The 18,284-nt window shown below is 37.0% G+C and overlaps 4 protein-coding genes and 1 long non-coding RNA gene across 5 annotated transcripts; 1 reads left to right on the forward strand and 4 right to left on the reverse strand.

The window, feature by feature from the left end:
• Positions 1–349: 349 nt before the first annotated feature.
• Positions 350–2,935, reverse strand: LOC113767781 (palmitoyl-monogalactosyldiacylglycerol delta-7 desaturase, chloroplastic). The gene is made up of 5 exons (XM_027311971.1): positions 2,275–2,935; positions 1,945–2,085; positions 1,701–1,841; positions 898–1,004; positions 350–757 (listed from the first exon to the last, which is right to left on the reverse strand). Exons 1-5 carry the CDS (start codon positions 2,803–2,805, stop codon positions 559–561), a joined length of 1,119 nt encoding a protein of 372 aa, XP_027167772.1. The 5' UTR covers positions 2,806–2,935; the 3' UTR covers positions 350–558.
• Positions 2,936–3,129: 194 nt separating this feature from the next.
• Positions 3,130–5,939, forward strand: LOC113768221. The gene is made up of 8 exons (XM_027312489.1): positions 3,130–3,338; positions 3,764–3,887; positions 4,040–4,124; positions 4,205–4,283; positions 4,700–4,813; positions 4,900–5,012; positions 5,333–5,443; positions 5,543–5,939. Exons 1-8 carry the CDS (start codon positions 3,209–3,211, stop codon positions 5,660–5,662), a joined length of 876 nt encoding a protein of 291 aa, XP_027168290.1. The 5' UTR covers positions 3,130–3,208; the 3' UTR covers positions 5,663–5,939.
• Positions 5,940–6,931: 992 nt separating this feature from the next.
• LOC113768088 (phosphatidylcholine:diacylglycerol cholinephosphotransferase 1-like) lies at positions 6,932–8,581 on the reverse strand. Its single transcript, XM_027312323.1, has 3 exons — positions 8,072–8,581; positions 7,651–7,788; positions 6,932–7,323 (listed from the first exon to the last, which is right to left on the reverse strand). The coding sequence occupies exons 1-3, from the start codon at positions 8,510–8,512 to the stop codon at positions 7,006–7,008; spliced, it is 897 nt and encodes a 298-aa protein (XP_027168124.1). The 5' UTR covers positions 8,513–8,581; the 3' UTR covers positions 6,932–7,005.
• Positions 8,582–11,292: 2,711 nt separating this feature from the next.
• Positions 11,293–17,088, reverse strand: LOC113767919 (SNF1-related protein kinase regulatory subunit gamma-like PV42a). Its single transcript, XM_027312122.1, has 4 exons — positions 16,955–17,088; positions 12,755–13,012; positions 12,045–12,396; positions 11,293–11,628 (listed from the first exon to the last, which is right to left on the reverse strand). Exons 1-4 carry the CDS (start codon positions 17,014–17,016, stop codon positions 11,293–11,295), a joined length of 1,008 nt encoding a protein of 335 aa, XP_027167923.1. The 5' UTR covers positions 17,017–17,088.
• On the reverse strand, positions 14,867–15,443 carry LOC113769476. Its single transcript, XR_003468153.1, has 2 exons — positions 15,205–15,443; positions 14,867–15,048 (listed from the first exon to the last, which is right to left on the reverse strand). It is a non-coding gene; the product is annotated as an uncharacterized LOC113769476 (long non-coding RNA).
• Positions 17,089–18,284: the final 1,196 nt, after the last annotated feature.

Consider the following 18,284-nt stretch of genomic DNA (forward strand, 5'->3'; position numbering starts at 1 on the left):
GCTTCCAATAAAATTTTGGCTTGACATCGTCTTGGGCTTTGCAAGTCTGAAATCTTTATGGACACTAATAGGAGAAAGTAGTTGTGGACTGGATTCGCATTCTGTGACTTTCCACCATGCCTTTGTTCTCAACTTTGGGCCTCAGTTTCCTAACTCGAGATTACGGAAGCTAGTTTACGTCCAAAATTAAAGAAAATGAATTCTAATAATGTAGTACGACCGCGTATTTTCTTTATACCTAACACAAATACTAGTAGTTGATCAAACCGTGAATTCATTTTGCTTGCTACACACGTTTTCCAGATTTCTCCAATAAAATGGCCTGTCACTATTTATTTGATGGTTAGATAATGAAAATCTAAAAATGTCACGATCTGCTGTATAGGAAAACAGACAGGTCATGGTAGACTAGTAGCAGTAAATGGTGACATTCCAAACAAATATGGGACAGTCAAGAAAATCGGCTAACCAAAGTCTGTTCGAAGTAATGAACTACAAGTACTTTTAATCTTCAATCGCAAAATTAACCCTCCAATGAATCAATGACAAATCCTGTAATCAATTGTTGATGGCCATTCTCTGCTTCTGAGATTCGGTCGGTAGCTTAACAGCAGTGGCCAATCCAATCGCTTGAAGTAGCCTCACTACATACCAAGTCACGTCAATTTGCCACCATTCCAGTCCATGTCTGGCTGAATGTTCGAAAGCATGGTGATTGTTATGCCAGCCCTCTCCAAATGCAAGCAATGCAACCCACCTGCGGTGACAAAATTTTACAAATATTATTATTTACTACTAGAAAACAATTTAAAGATACAAAAGAAAAAGATTATGAATTAATTGATCGGTAACAAGAGAGAGCTTGCAGAAAAAAAAAAAAAAAAAAAAGGTCATTACCAGTTATTCCGGGAGAGATCACCGGTGTTCCAGACCTGATTTCCCCAAACATGGCAAGCTGAATTCACAAACCAAGTGATGTGGTATACCCACACGATTCTCACTCCCTGCATTCTCCAAAAAATTGCAAATATCATTAAGTTGGCCTCCCATGTCCTCACTCACTTTTTGTTCACTCTCTTCACAGCTAACTGAAACGTAACCTCTGTTCTCTTGATGCAGAAAGAACATAAGCATGAATGAATTATCTACCAAAATTCGTGCACCTCCCGTTTAGATCGCCACTTTTTGGAGTTTTTTTTTTTTTTTTTTATAAAAAAATGCATTGTAACGATTTGATGCGTATAAAATGAAAAGTGATGAAAAAATATGTTCACAAGAAAAATTGCGTTCCAAACAAAAATTTTGCGCTGCGAGAGTGATGTTTGTGCATCACATATTTGTGGCTCTTGGTTTCTGACCACAAAATCAAACACTCACTTTTCCACTTGATAGCCTGGGACCAATTGCCTCAACTAGCCTAGTAGTACTGGTCCAGATGGTTAGTGGCAAGAAGACTAAGCAGAAGCCTAACCCCATGTTAGTGCTGGCCTACCTAGTTTAAACTCTTCTGCAGACTGGATACGCTGTATCACAAATCCATGCACGTTGCACAGAAGTGCTACCTTATACAGAAAGTCTACTGTATAATGGATGATAGCCGGTTCCTTTTAACTCTCTTGACAGGGTGAAATAGATAATTCTCTCCTGCAAAACTACTAAGTTGGCTTTATGAAAGAACGCAGAATACTTTTTCAACTTACCATTCCCCAAACAATATAAGGAAACCCTCCAACCGCATACAAGATAGCTGCAAATGCTATTGGATGGATAATATAACTGCTTTGGAGGAATTTATAGAACGGCTGCTTCTCCAAATCAACAACATTGGTGGGATTTCCACACTGAAAATAGCGGACCTCGGCGGAATCAGCGAAGAACACAACCAGAAAGGGAAAAGAGGAAAAAAAAAAAGAGTAAAGAAAATGAAGGCAAAAACCAATTTACCCTCTTCACAACAGCATTAGTGTCAAAGAGCCAACTCATGTGACTGAACCAAAATCCTTCAATGGGGCTGTGAGGATCTTTGTCGGAATCACAAAATTGATGGTGGTATCTATGTGTACTCACCCAGTCAATTGGATTCCCCTGCAAACAGAATTCACACGCATAAAATCTCAATCTTTACCAATAAAACTTTGAAGCTTTCATAGTCTGGCCAGAAAATTACAGAATTTTTAACAGTAACCAATCCAAATTTTCAGAACGTGCTTCGCAAAAATCAAACTTTAACTTTAAAGGAAGAAACTCCCATAACGGGATAGGCATCAAACTAACCTGAAGTGCTTGGACACCACAATAGGCAAAGAAATATTCAAGCCACTTAGGAAGTTTGAAACTCCTGTGGGAAAGGTTTCGATGAAAAGAAAGGGTGATACCCAAGAGCCCTGTGATCACATACAATCCAACAGCAATCCAAAAAGCACCCCAATTGAATGTAAATGGAGCAAAAAGACTCAAAAAATGCATGGCCGCCACCACCCCAACTGTACCAATGTCCAAAGAATTCCACTTTCTACCCCAATACACATTCCTTTTCCTCTTCACCACCACGTCGGATAGTAAAATCCTCCCAATTCTTGATTTTTCTTCACTTTCTTCCACTGGCGCTGATGCTGCCCTGACAATTGGAATTACTCTCTTCACTCTTTGTGCACGCAAATACGAAATTTGGAGCGTATATTTGGCATTTTTACTCAATGAATTCAATTCATGAAATATGACTCGTCTTGGCCTTTGATTTGAGCACTGAAGAGGTGCAAAGGAACAGGATTTAGCTCTAGGTGATGGTGTTGCTAAAAAAGCCATCTTTTAGGCCTTGGGATGTTGAATACGGGCAAGAAGGCCCTTGTTTTATTGAGGGGTTTCTCAAAAATTGAGTTATCAAGGTTATTTGGTGTAGGAGCCAGGGAAGATTTTCTGTGGTCAAACCGTTGAGAGACAGAGAGCCAGCTTGGCAAAGGAGATGAGAACTGATAAGGCGGTGGGACTAGGTCATATCTGTATGGCCGAAACTGAGACGTAAGATATTTCTGTGGGTTCACACCCAAAATGCCAATTTTGGGGTTTTGTCCCTTTTTGTTGTTAAAGATATTTCATATTTGTGTGGGCATGGGAACTGTGTTATGTGGTTCCCTTTTAAAGAAATGCTATCCTCTCTATCTGAAGCCCCGTCTCACTTCTCAATCTGTCTTGCCTGTTTCTATGCAAAATGGCAGTGACTGCGGCCGGCTCAGCAGCAACAAGCAGTGCTTCACTCTTTGCTTCTTCCCAGCAAATTGTATCTGCAACACGTTCTGCTTCAAGTAGTAATACCAGCGTATCTGTTGCAAGCACTTATGGTGAGCTATTGCAATCTTTTGATCCTTTCAATGCTAATTTACTGTAGCTTTAATCTTTTATTTAGCATAAGAAAGATTCTTGATCTATACTAGGACAGCTTGTCTATTTTAATTGTCATTACTACGGGTGTAGGATACTGTTTTGATATTTGACCGAACCTAAGACTCTTGTTGATTAACCATATGATTCATAGTGCTTTGAACTCCCACAGCCAAATAGAGCAGCAAATATGCTTGTGTACCTCCGGATTATGCTAGCTATCTAGTCATTGCTGCATAATCATAATTATTTTGGTTTCGGGTTCAGATTATCTGATGCACTAGTGCCTAACTCTGATCAGAAACAGGACACAATGTCAAGGACCGATTAAGGAAGGATTGGCTTTAAATTCAATTTTCCAATTGACCTATGTATCTTATTTCAGTTTCCAACTGTATGGGAGCTTCCTTGAGAAGATGTTTTCCAGTTAAACGGAAGATGGCTAAGATTTCCAGAATTGTTACAGCTGCTGCGTCAGTTGCAGCAAGCCCTGTAGAAGAAGTTACAGAGTGAGTTATTTTACTGAGACATGCTTTGTTTAGGTCCCAAGGAGTCTGCCATGAATCAGTTTATCTTTGAGGTTCGAGTTCCTGATGTAATTCGTCTCAAGCAATAAGAATCAAGATTATCCATGGCTGACTAAATGCATTCAATTCTCCAGCTACAAACTCCCAACATGGGCTGAATTTGACCTTGGAAGAGCTCCAATTTATTGGAAAACTATGAATGGCCTTCCTCCAACTGCTGTATGACCTCAGTCATGTAATATTAACTCTAGTTTATTGATTTGGACGTTCATTTAATCATGCATTTTTACACTTCGCAGGGAGAGAAACTAAAGGTTTTCTACAATCCAGCTGCAAACAAGCTTGTTCCAAATGAAGAATTTGGCATTGCATTTAATGGTATTCTTGCTTAATATCTGAGCTCTGCATTTGACATCAAAAACTTTGCTACACTTCAATCCTTCAGCTTCTTGTGTATTGGTCAGAGACAAAGATTAAGGAAGCATATGGTATAAGAGGGGAAGAATGCAACACTACTCCTTCTTGGATTCTATCTGCATTTAAATGCTAATCTAGATCCACAGTTGTAAACATCACAATGAGATAAACCATTTTTACTTCGAGTAAATCTTATATACACTGACTGACAGTGTATACACTATCACGGTTAGATGCACGATACATATGCAAAATTTGGGTTTCAAATTCAAATTTAGATTATGTGTCATGCATCCAATAGTGAAAGTATATACACTGTCGGTGTATAGAAAATTAATCCGTTTACTTATTAGTGTATAGAGACATTTCTGCTGCAGGAGGTTTCAATCAGCCAATCATGTGTGGTGGTCAGCCCAGGGCAATGCTTCAGAAAGTTCGAGGCAAAGTTGATCCACCGATCTACACTATCCAGATATGCATCCCAAAGCATGGTACCTTTTAACAAATTCATTCCAAGTTCCCCATAGTTATTTTTCTCCTCTCAGTGGAGCTCATTCTGTTTAGCAATATATTGCAGCTTTGAGTTTGATTTTTTCATTTACAAATGGAACTGAGTGGGATGGTCCATACAGACTGCAAATTCAAGTTCCAAGGCCATGGAGGAATAGACCTATTGAATTTTTCACTGAGGTAATGATTCGCTTGAGTATGCTACATGTGCTAAAACAAAATCACTGCAAGTCTACATTCTTCAAAGAGCTTAAATATTTCAGTAAAGAAGTTCAGTGACAAGTTTCTTTTGTTTATTTAAATCCTACCTGCAGTTATTTCTTTTCATATCAGAATAGGATTGCTCCAAATGACCATTAAAGTTTATTCAATTGTCAGAGAGTACAAGACATGCATACTGCTAGGTTTATGTTGTCAAGAGTGTCAAAGGAGTTGAAATCATTCTGGTAATTGAACATTTGCCTGCAAAATGGTTGATTTGATTTATTGTGTTCCTAAAGGGCCTTGCACAGGAGCTGAGTAGAGATGGTGCATGCGAAAAAGCAATCTTTCCAGATACAAATGTTGTTGCCACAAGATGTGCTATGATCGGTAACTTATCCGTGGAAGGAGTAAGTAGAATGGTCCTTTCCATTTTCTACCGGGTCATGCTGCATATTATATTTGGTCAATCTTGCAAACTTACCTCTGGAAGTGATGTGGTGATGCAGGGAGATCGTTGCAATCTCGATTTTGTGGTTGGATGCACTGATCCTAGTTCTCCCTTATTTAATCCACTTGCTAATGTGGACGATGGCTCTTGCCCTCTTGACTCAGACTCAGAGGATTAGCAGCATACATATCGTGTCTGATCCTGATTACAGACGGGGTACCAAGTATGGAGAATGCCTTATTAGCAGTGTTAGTAGAGATCTCCATTCAGTGTATTAATTCTCCTGAGTTTGTCACCTATTGTTAGTTCGTGAATCAGAGTGGTTTCTTCTCACCTTTTGCTTGTCAATATGGAACTGATAAGCGATCCCAAATGCATGCAGGCTTTTGTATAGATCCCACGGTATATTTATATTTGGATTTTCTGATGGCTTCTCAGATCTACTTTTTGCACTATCTGATTGTTTTCATTTCTTGTACCCTCTGACTGTTTGCTATTTGCCTTCACTTTCATAAATGTTTTCTCCAAAGATACTAATCACTCAGCCAATCATTTCGTGCATGCATTAGTATCCCTGTAACTATAACCTGTTGCACAGTGCGAGGATTCAATTTTCTTGCTATCCCCTCTTATCATAAAATCAATTAAAGGTCCAACACGTTCTGCTTCCTCTGGCTGAGAAATATGAACCTACTTGTGAAGTTGCTCTATCGAGGAGTGTCAAAACTAACAGAGTATGTGTCTGTTTCCCAATTGCCAAAATCAACTACTACAAGTAAATTAGCTACTGACTGCCTTACTTGTCTTAGTATTTTCTTGATCAAGATTACCTAAACAAACAGATGTTGGCGCTAATTCAATTTAGTAGGTGGATCAATTGTAGGCCCTCAATATAGTAGTTTAACAATTTCTGCTTTCTTGGAGTGGTAACTGTGTCAATCATCTGCCATTTTGAGAGAAGAGGGGGGGGGGGGGGGGGGCTTCCAAAAAAAGTGGTTGATCAGGCGTTAGGAAACTAAAGAATTGCTTCTTCTTGCGGCTTCAGTAAACCCAGAACTAAAATCTAACGTACGTGTCTGGTTTCCTTATCCTACTGCAAAAAACAGTTGACAAAAAAAACTGAAAAGGACGGTGGCTATTACTAAACTATCATTTGAATATCTATCTGTCGAAGAGAAAAACAGTAGTAAGATCCCCCAGCAGGTAATGAAGAAAATTCAATTCCTAGTGTCCATCTGGCACGTATAGACTGAAGAATCGATCTTCATGTCACAGCCTCTAAAATCTATGTGATCAGGAAAAGGGCTTCACAAACCAAAAAGAGAAGAATTATGTCGATTTAACCTGAAACAGCACTTAACATTTAATATGTGGGGTGTATAAAACGCTTTCAATCTTGACCTGTTTATTTTCCAGATATTTGACATTTCAGAAGCGCGTTTCAATCTTGACCCAAAAAAAAAAGGATTCTTGATTCCTGATTATTACTAGTAATTTCCTTTACAGCTCCAAATGATGACTTTACATGGCATAGAGAGCACTATAACCACCACTGGCAGTAATCCCTACAGTGTGCTTTTCTAAGTACTTGCCGGCCAGAGAATCAAACAGTATCCCGGCGCCGACGCCTACAACTAAGTCAATGGTGTAATGACCCCTGGTGCTCAGCAACCTCACCACTTGCAGTACGTTAAGTGCGTCAAATGCCCACGCCATTTCCCATCTCTGCATTCTCTTCATGTCTACAGATGCTATCACCGATGCAGCAACATGCCCAGAGTAGAAGAGGAAAAACGATACATTCCCCACCGGGAAATCCACTCCAGAACCCAAAAAATCCTTCCGACATATTACAAACACGCAATTTAAGTTACTAAATTGCGAAAAACAACAGAGCAAAATGGAAAAAGAAATAGCACTTTCATAAAAACTAAAAAAAAATTTCCTAAAAAGTAGCACCATCGAAGCGGTGAAATTCGTTTTTCTTTAACTTATAACCAAAAACAAACAAAAAAAGTAAAATTCTCTCTCGGGAAATCCAACTAAGAAGTTGGCCTCCGGTGCAGCTGTATTTTTAATTAACAGTAAATAAAAGGCTATAATAAAATGAGATTATAATACTATGATGAGATCGTTGGTGAAATAAATAGGTTGCAGGAACCGAACCTCAGGGACAGGTAGCTGAGTAACGTATCCGAGAACGCCTCTGCATGTGAACATGAACAACGCCGATATCGTAGCCCTAGGCCGCCCTTCCACCAGCCACGTCCAGAGGATATACGCCGTTTGCATCCCCACAAACACCTATATATATATATTAGTACAATTTTGTGTTTAGAATAACATGGAAACTACTTTTTTTAACCAAGTAGGTAAAACATGCAGCAAAACTGTAGCTTGGAACAAAATGATGTACTTACTAACTTTTAGCATTCTGAACATCAAATTTACATTGAAATACTAATAAAAACCTGTATTTTCCACTGTTAAAACCGCAATGTTTGCATATATATACATATATATATATTTATGTAATCTGAGATCAAGAACACAGATCAATTGTAGGACTAGTAATTTTAACAACTACCGTGTTGAGGCCAGCAAGAAAATTGTTGAGGCCAGGCCTAGAGGCAAGCAAACGGTTAAGGGGCAGGGTAACAACGAAGCCCAGATCAAACGGCGGAGAAGACGCCGGGATCATGCGAAGGGTATACTCAACTCCCATGAAAAACAACATGCAGGCTGCGAATACACACGGTATAGGGTGGTACCGCACCACACCCAACACATCCTCCGCTTTCCATCTCATGAAATAAGCCTTCTCAAACAACCCACATTTGTCACTACAATTTATCTTACCGTTTTCCATACCGGACTTCTTCTTGATCATCAGGTTTACGTTGTCGTGGTCGTGGCAGCGGTGATCGTCTTTGGATTCTTTTACGGCGCCGTTGGAATGAGAAAAGCCGTTACGTTTATTAATGTGCTGGCGGTTCCTGGAACGGAGATGGGTTGCGTCTCCGTTCATTGGTGATGGAGTTGGCGTTGCAGGGTGAGAGAGATTACGGAAATGGGCAATTTGCAGGAGTGGTGGGTTGTTGAATACAATAAATACATGGGGAGATGCTTAGCAGACGGAGGACACGAGGAAAGCTTAGATTAAGGATCCCCACCCCACATCAGGAAATGGAAAAAAAAAAGTTTTTTTTTTTATCAGAGGTGATGGCTGTGATTTGGTCATTTGATGTTAATTTGATGGGGACTAATGCTGTTTGTGATGTAAAATGAAAAGTATTTGTAATAACTAATCCCCTTTGGTTGCCGACTTTTTGATTGGTCGAATTTTTTCTACAGGACAAATCAAAGTTAATAAATGACCGTTTTTGTCACATGGGAGCGCGCGATTGAGTTTCTTGCCTGATTAAGACCGATATTGTGTTGTGACAATACATGAAAGTCGATCATGGACCTGCTGATAATTACTCGATTACGAAATTAGTCGGACTACTTGTGGGCACAATCTTAATATTTTTATACTATCATCTTTTTTACAATGGTGGGAATAACTCCAATTTTAAATCGACGCTTACTGTACAATTTTTCAATGTTAATAGAACAAAGTCATTAGCGTATTAAAGATGTATAAATTTAAGTTGTAGGAATAAGGATTTAACCTATCTTTTTTTTTTTTAACTTCTGTTAATTGTTGAAAATTACAATGCGAGGGCTCTAAAACAACATTCCTTGACATGTTCTTATTGCGGTCTTGTATACTTTGCATCCGAATGCAAGATTAAATCACGGAGTCAAGCATTGAGTAGTGGTGTGCCACTCTGCTATAGCACTAGGAGGGGAGTATGTGTGCGTGTGTATCTTTTTCTTCTTTATTTTTTTTTCTTTTTAGGAATATATACCAAAAACACGAGTTATCTTTTAAAAATGCATGCAAGTTAAAAAAAAACTCGAGCTCTTAAACTATCACAATTGTCTACTTTTGCCCTTTGATAAATTTTTTATCTCTCACTGGCCTTTGAAATATTCAAATTGCATAGTTTAAGAACTTCTGGCCATTTTAAATATAATTAAGTTCAGCCGGAGTTGAAGGGCATTTTTGTCTAACTTTAATCAAAAGCGTTGGAAACCTATAAGGCTATAACAAGTATTGAGAGTAGGAGTAGAAACCCTAAGAAGAGCAAACCTTTCATTTTCCTTAAACTCTTTGTTAGGTTTCTTTGCAAAATTTCTAAATTCATTGATTTCATACTTGGGTAGTCAAAGTTTCATCAAATTTTTCATGGCCCTCTTAAGTATAAAGCCAATGAATTTGAGAATTTTGTGGAGAAATTTAAGGAAGAGTTTAAGAAAAATGAATAGTTTTCTCTTCTCAAGACTTTTACTCCTGCCCTCGATGCATTTGATTAAGTTTTCGATGCTATTGATTAATATTGGACAAAAATGCTCTCTAATTCCGATTAGACTTATGTCTAAAATAGTCAGAAGTTCTTAAACTATGCACTTTTGATTGTTTAGGGACAAACCAAAAACAAAAAATATATATATCATGGGCCCAAAGTAGACAACTATGATAGTTTAGAAGCTCCCCGGATTTTTCACTCAAATGCATGCTGATTTTGCCCTTCACACTACATCCTTTAGGGGAGTTCTATTGTTCCTTTTGAGTAGTATAGCGATAAGATTAAATTCACTATCCGATGAGATTAAATTCATCATTAGATATATAAAATAAGAGTTATCAACTCTTAAATTATTTCAAAAGTTTAAATCATCTAATAATCTAATAATGTGACAAGATATAAGTAAATTAAATCATGAATATCTTGTGATAAGAGGTAAGTAGATTAGAATTAGGAGTGTCCTATCGGACTGTAATATTTTTTCATCCTTTGAGCCAAAAAAAAAAAGAAAAAACTAGTCAACGAAACAGTTGCAGAATTTAAGACCACCGCTCGCCGTTTCGTGCGAAACCTGACGGCACAGGAAACTCTCAAAGGTCCAAACCATTCAAGCGCCAAGCATTCAAGACTTGCCCTATCCAGATAAAGATGATTCACGAGAATCAAGACACTGCCCAAGACGTACAAAGATAGAACAAGTTTCTCGTACCGATAGCCTGCCTCTAGGGCTTAATTTTTTTTTTTTTAAAAAAAAAAAAATATATATATATATATATATATATATCTGAAACGGTAATTTTTTATAAGTAAATATTATATATATGGACAAATATACATTATTATCGTTAAATTTAAATTTAAATTTTACATAATTATCATTTATCTAAATCTGATAGCGTACACATTATCAATATAAAAAATATTAATCAATTTCTATGCATTATTAATATATACACTAACAAGAGTGTTGGATGTATGTCATATAATTTAACTTCAAATTTAAAATTCAATTTATGACATATATTCATAATTGTTAGTGTAAAAAACTATCACATTCCACTGCAATTAATTAATGTAAACAAATTTTACACTGACAGTGTATAAATAATTAATCCAAACTCGGTATATGCTCGGTCTACCCTACCCAAACACTCCCAATATTATCAATTTATCATCCCATCTAAGTCTTTATTAAATCAGCAATTCTTGATTCCCTGAACTTGTGATGCAAAAAAGAAAGGCAAATTCATCCAAACTGATTCATCATAAACAAAAAAGACAAGAAAATAAAAGAAAACCCACTCGGGATATCTACAGAATCTACACGAAAAACTCCACCTACTCAACTGATTTTACAACCAAACGTGCAACAACTTCATTTAGAGTACACTAGCTAGACTGGCTCAGCAAGAAGCCAAACCCTGATGACTCTTATCATATCCGTGAGGGAAATAAGGCCATAAAGTAAACCTTGCCTATCTACCACCCAAACTCGATGGACGGCATAGGTAACAGCTTTGTCAACAGCTTCACCTAGAAGTGATTCCGGTGTGCAAACCACAGGGTCCCTTGTTGAGCTTCTCAAGCAAGCTGCTTGGTGCAATGGGGTGTCTGCAAGTTTCTCCAGGAATTCCACCACCCCCATTTTGAGGCAAGACTGGAGCTGAGAAATGGGACAACCTCTCAAATCTGTTGCAGAAAATGTGCCCACAAGCTTCCTACCTTTCCCCTACAATTCATCTGAAGAATTAAGTTGCATTTGATTTTGGGTTAGATAAAAAAACGCAAGGCATCTTATGAAGAGATAAACTCATTCTCACTACAGTCATTCGAGAGATACATACTCAAAATATCTAATGAGCACTACCAAGATTGTGACACCAACAAAAAGATGGTTTAGCGCGAATTAGAAGCACCACTAAAGGAAAAATAATTTGTAACGCCAAAAGTATTAACCTCCTATGAGACGACAAATACTATGGCACCAAGGACAACATCAAGAGCATGAAAAAAAAAAAGAAGCTTAGCTAGCCGGTAACCAATGAAGTTACTATGTGCAGCAAGATCGCATCATCATGGGAGTATCGCATAGTCAAATCAAACCCTTCAAATTATCAAGTAACAAGTTAGTTCACGAGAATATACATTGATAAGCTGAGAATGGTCCTCCTCGATTTCGCTTGACGATTGAACAATTGGTACGGCTGTGAGGGAAGCTGTTCTCATGCACTTGATGACATCGATGACTTTGGCCTTGTCCGTAACACCAAAGATGATGTCCGAGACTGCTCCAGCTTCTCTGACCCTGTGAGAAAGGATACCTCTAAGGGCGGCCTCGTGTGCCTTCAAGAACTTCAAAAGATCCATCTGTGTCAGCATTCGATAGCTGGATGCAGACTCCACAAGCTCTACTCCTGCTACATTCTCGATGTGGCTGTCTATTGGTACTAATGCCCGGTGTATCCCTTTGCTAAACACTTCCATGCAGTCCAGCATGCTACAATTTATACACGAAATTTAAGTGGTTTCACAAGTGCAAGAAAGAATTTCTGTTTACATACATGACACTACTCTCAAAACACACTCCTAGTTGTGCAACATGTGACAAACTTCAACGATATGAATGAAGTTTAAAAATTAGTCCTAGCAAGCAACTTCCCAGAGCTAGCAACGTCGGCTTTGAACTATTCATTGGCCAAAATTATTAACAAAAACTTTAATAGCAAATGGTTATACTTAGAGTAGACAAAAATTTCAAGTATGATCACTAATCTTACAATAAATTAAAAGGTGTGCCAATTAACATCAAAATTAGTACACCAAAAAAATAACATAAAAAAATGCATCATAGTTACCTGGTAGTAGGGTTGAGAGTCCACAAACTAAGGCTTTCAAGGCAATGACCTATTATAGAAGAAACAGGAATAGACATCTTCTTAGCAAGATCATCAACTTCATTCCCAGCTTCAACATCATCCCTTCCAGCAATATGTGCCAAGATATCCAACATGGTTACCATCCCAATATAATGCTTCCTCACTGCACCAGTCTGCTTATCAGACTCCAATATCATGGAACCTCCTGCTCCAATCCAGTGTCCCGGGGAGAAATTTCTAAAATTATGATGATTTTTAAAAAAATTCTACAAAGGGAGTATTTTGTGTATGGTTATCTGTTTTTGAGGTCTTCGCATTCAGCAAATGCGAGTTTTTTGAGCTCGCATTTGCTAAATGCGAAGTCTCCCTAACTTATTCTACCACCGAAATAAAAAAAAAAAAAAAACAAAAGCAGACCTCGCATTTCATAAATGCGAGGTAAGTAACCGCCCAGCAATGACCAAAGAAGCTTCCTTGTCCAGTGAGTGTGCAAGCTGCAATTTTACACTTATGATTATTGCTTACACTTATGATTATTGCTCAAACAATAATCATAAGTAACAAGCCGTGCGTGCTTCATCATGCGAGTGATAAAACTAGTGAACAAGTATTCACTATGTACCATCTTAAGGTTCTTTCCAACATTGGCTTCTAGATTTTGCCTAAAAAATTTTTGTTTTTGCTTCAATTGTAATGCCATTTTCCCTTGCTTTATTATTTCACTGCAAATTATAAAATGATTTACAATTTGCAATGCAAATTTCTACAAATTTTACTACTTAAGGCTCTAAATTCATCACAACTAGGAAAAAAAAGATCCCTTAATATTGACATCAATAGTTGATAATAATTTGGGGCAATAAATCGTAACCAAACTAGCAAGCTTTTTGGTTGGATTGTATCTTGCATCCGATAAATACGAATTCCTAGAAAATTGCATCAAAAAATTTCAATATTTTTTTAAATTACTTTTTTAATTTGTTTATTTGTTAAATTCATTCTTAATAATTTATCATAAACTCTTTGTTATTAAAAAATATATGTAGCTGATGTTGTAAAGTGTATTAATGTAGTAAGTCAACAATTTTTGTAAAGTGTATTAATCTAGTAATTCAATAATTTAAGTATCTATAAACTAATTGAGAATTCGTAGCTACTTAATTACTTATATTAAAAGTAACATATTATATACCACATAAAAAAGAAAAGTTAGCAATTATTATTTGCAGTGAAATTAAAAATAAGAATGAACAAGAATAGTATTTTATTTTTTTGTTATTGATACTACTAATAATTGATTAATCAATTTCTCAAATTTGCTATTATATATTGGAAAAGTTAAATTTCTTAAATGACATTGGCCTCCGTTGGATTAGCTATTTTCGGGGTTGTTTTTCAAAAAGTAGCAATGTAGCATTTTATTTTTCAAATACAAGTCCGTTTGGATTAATTGTTTTTGGGGTTGTTTTTGAAAAACTATATAAAAAAATTTGTTGTAGATGTTTTTTGGATTATTTTGTTCACGTATTTCTAAAACATATTTTTGCGTATTTCTATAATTTATAATTTTTATATTTATATACATTTATCCATTTATAATACATTTATGAATATTTATAAATAAATATATTTATATATTTATATAAGAATATGTAAATGTATAAATGTATTATATTACATATAATACATAATATAAATATATTTATAAATGCATAATTAATATAAATGTATCTTATAGATTAAAAGATATACTTTCCTATAAATATAAAAATTATAATCACATAATAATCATTTTCAAATTAAATGAGAAAAAAATTCCCAAACCACATATATTTATTTCACTAGGATATTTGAAAAACATTTTATTTGTTTATTGTAATTTATTATGATTAAATATATATATATATATAAATTTTTTTTGAAAAAATTTTGATAGAGTCTCCTCTTAAAAGTGGACTAAACTCCCTATTAGCAAACCCAAAATAGACAACATTTAATCCAAGCAATATTTCCAACAACTTGTCAGCCAATAATCACAAACCACTGTAAAAGCACAAGTCTTTAGTAAATTAAAAAACAGAAAAAGTAAAATCAAGTTAAACATCCAACATTCCACAGATTAAGAACAAAATGCAAGCAAATCCATGCACAAATAATATAGTGATCCTAATGGTGCAGCTTCAATCGTCATCTTCATCTGCAGCTCCACCCTGAGGTGGAGTAATGCTTAAATGATCCTCGATACGTGCCAAGCGAGTGTCCATCCTCTGCAACTGGAAAAATAAATTAAAATTAGTAGCACAAGACTATGGTACAAGTAGAACTACCATTTTCAAAATTAGCCATACTCCACAAAAAAACCAATAATTGCAACATCTGAGTCAATGAAAATGAGAAACAAGTAGAACTACTCCAGAATGAAATAATACCTCTATCAGACCAGCATGAGATGATCTCGAACATTGTTGTTTAATATCATAACCCACTCACATTCAACAAGAGCAGATGCATTGATTTCCATGGTTCATGCAGTTGAATTCCAGCCCCAGCCCTTAACATGTTTAAGAGAATCCTTTTTACCATTTAATACATACATATCAGAGTTTGCAGGAAAGTGTGATGGATCCTAAAGCTAGCATGGATAGCATGAGGGTGCCAGTACTTCCAAGTACAGATGTCCCTAGTAGCAGTAAAAGTAGAAATTATACCAGAAGTTACTCAGATACCGTAGACTATGATAAAACACATAGCAGTCAAATGTGTAGACATTGTAATAGCATGATAGCCCAGCAACTAGGCAGATCCTCTGCTCCATTTCTGTAAAAAAAACTGGGCAACTTCATGAAGCCTATCAGACCAAATGCTTAAGGAAAACTTTAACTAAGTCCAAACCTATAAACCAATTAAGCAATTTACACATATCAACAGTCCTAACATATACTGCAATCACCACATGCGACAACTAATATCTTTGAGGCAGGGTGTTTTAGACTAAAAACTAAGAAAGCCAGGACAAAGTTTCTTTGCAGCTTCGGCATGGCTTCTTAAAGATTTTATTTTTTTGGTAGGCTAGCTAGCTACTTAGAACTTGGTATTAACTAGCTGTGGTTCTCAGATTGCTGCTTTTTCTTTTTTTTCTCTTTCATGTTTCTGCAATGCAATATTGATTGCTACTTTTCCTTTTTTTCTCTTTCATGTTTCTGCAGTACAATATTGATCCACGTTAATCCCATGCTGCCTCCACATGAAAGCAATAGCTAACTGCTAACCTCCAGTAAAATTAATCAAAATAAAAGAAAAAGTATGTGGATGCAGCCGCAACAGTCCTCAAACAGGAGACCAAATGCATCAACAAATTACACCAACGGCCACGAATAAGAGACAAACCGAAAAATTGCCAAATCAGAAAAGCAAATACAACAAGCCGAAACAACAACAACGCCCAATAAATTGCCAAATCAGAAAAGCCAATTCAATTCAGAAAAGAAAAACCCCAGAAAAATAAAAGAAAATCAGGAAAAAAAAATTCATACCCTTATGCTGTTTCTAAGTAACAGAGCACAGTCACGAATTTGAAAGCCATTTGCCAAGTGAAAAGAAAATGTGCAGTGCAAATGGGACACAAAATTGGTTGGGGAGTCCTGTTGTAGTTGTAAAAGTGACAAATTGGGAGGGGGGAGAGAGGCGCAACTGCCTAGCAGAGATGGGTTCCGAAGAAGGGTCCAAGCTCTACAATGGCCAAGATCTTCCGACGCTTCCGACGAGAAAGCTGTGCCCAGATTTCGCCTGATGAGAACAGCTACAGCTCTACAAAAGAGAAGAGCTTCCGACGAGAAGGCCGCAAGATTCCGACGACCAAGCTGTGACCAAGATTTCGCCTGACGAGAAAGATGGAAGCTCAACAAAAGAGGAGAGAGTGAGGAGTGAGCTGGATGGAGAGAGTGAAGAGAGAGTGAGACAGATTTGAATGGCGATTGGGAGCTCTGGCTTTGTGCTCAGACTGAGTAGAATGCGAGCTTATTTTTCTTTTTTTCGTAAAAGACTGACCTCGCATTTGTGAAATGCGAAGTATCTGAACTCGCATTTCACAAATGCGAAGATCACACTTTTGGAATTAACTTCAAAAATTACACCTCTTGTAGAATAACTTTATTTTTTCATCACAACTTAAGAATTTACTCGTGTCCCGGGGGTGCAGCCACCGGCACTGCCACTACCCGGTTAGCCATCAGGGCGTTCATGGTGTCAGCCAGCGACGCTGTGTACGGAACCTCTACTGATCTTTTCTTGTCAACTATGAGATCTTTGACTTTCTTGTCCCCAAAACTTTGAGGCTGAGGCTCGGCACCAGTGTCCTGTGGGTTGATCTCCGTCTTCTCCCTTGCCAGCTGCATTGTTCTTGGGTTCTATTCTTCTTTTCTTGCTTTTGTCCAGATTTTAGAAACGAGTTCTTTGCTATAACATCACTGAAGAAGGTGCGTGGGCCTGGGATTACACATATAATTGTGGATACGGGATTTTATACGGGGAACAGAGGTACACATGTTGATGGCGGAGGGTACATGAGCGTCCTGTGTTTGCAACGTGGTTCCTAGAGATTCTGGACGCTACAGCGGTGCGGAACTTCTGTCTTTAGCCATATCCATATTGGTAGGCTAGCGTCAAGTGCTCGGACTTTTGAATGGGTGCGAGTGTTGTTAATGTTAGGCCCATCAACGGTCCGGGTCTAGACTCAGACTCGGATCGAATCCATCAAATTATTCCGGATACGGATAGGGATTTAATTTTATTATCGGGATCCAGACCCGGATCCGTTTTATCAAACAAAAAAAAGGGTCAGATATAAAATATAGTATTATGACCCGGATCCAGATATAAATAAATTAATAATTTAAAAAATATATATCTATCAATATAATTTGATTAGGGTGATGTATTTGAATAAGGTCAATTTGATTTCTTTTCTTATTTGGTTTTTTTTTTATTAGTTAGAAATTAGTTTACAAATATTTTTTTCTCATTTTTGTTGTAGAAAATTGTGAAACTTGAAATGATGTATTTGATATTTAATATTTGAATGGACCTTTTAGAAGTTGTAATTTGTTGGATTTCATATTGACTTTGTCGTTTTGGAATGACTTTTGTAGATAGATTTGTGGTTCACTTTGAAATGACTATTATTGTGAGGGATTTGTGATTTAACTTTGTAATTTGTGACTTAAATTTGTGATTGGTTTTGAATGTCTTTGTAATTTACTGCAAAATATGCTTCGTTTTAAATTCTTGGCAAAATAGGTTTCATTTTTAAATTGTTGCAAAATAGGTTTTGATAGGTTTTTTCCGGGCAGACCCAACCCGGATCCGAGACCCGTCGAATCCGGATCCGAAACATAGAGTAGAAGACCCACCGGATAAATGGGCCGAATTCAGATCCGATATAGTATGCCGGGTTCGGGTCCGTGTCCAGGTCCGGAATAATAAATTCCGGTTCGGACCCAACCCATTGACA

Source organism: Coffea eugenioides, chromosome 4 (genome assembly GCF_003713205.1).
Source record: "Coffea eugenioides isolate CCC68of chromosome 4, Ceug_1.0, whole genome shotgun sequence".
Classification (NCBI taxonomy): Eukaryota; Viridiplantae; Streptophyta; class Magnoliopsida; order Gentianales; family Rubiaceae; genus Coffea; species Coffea eugenioides.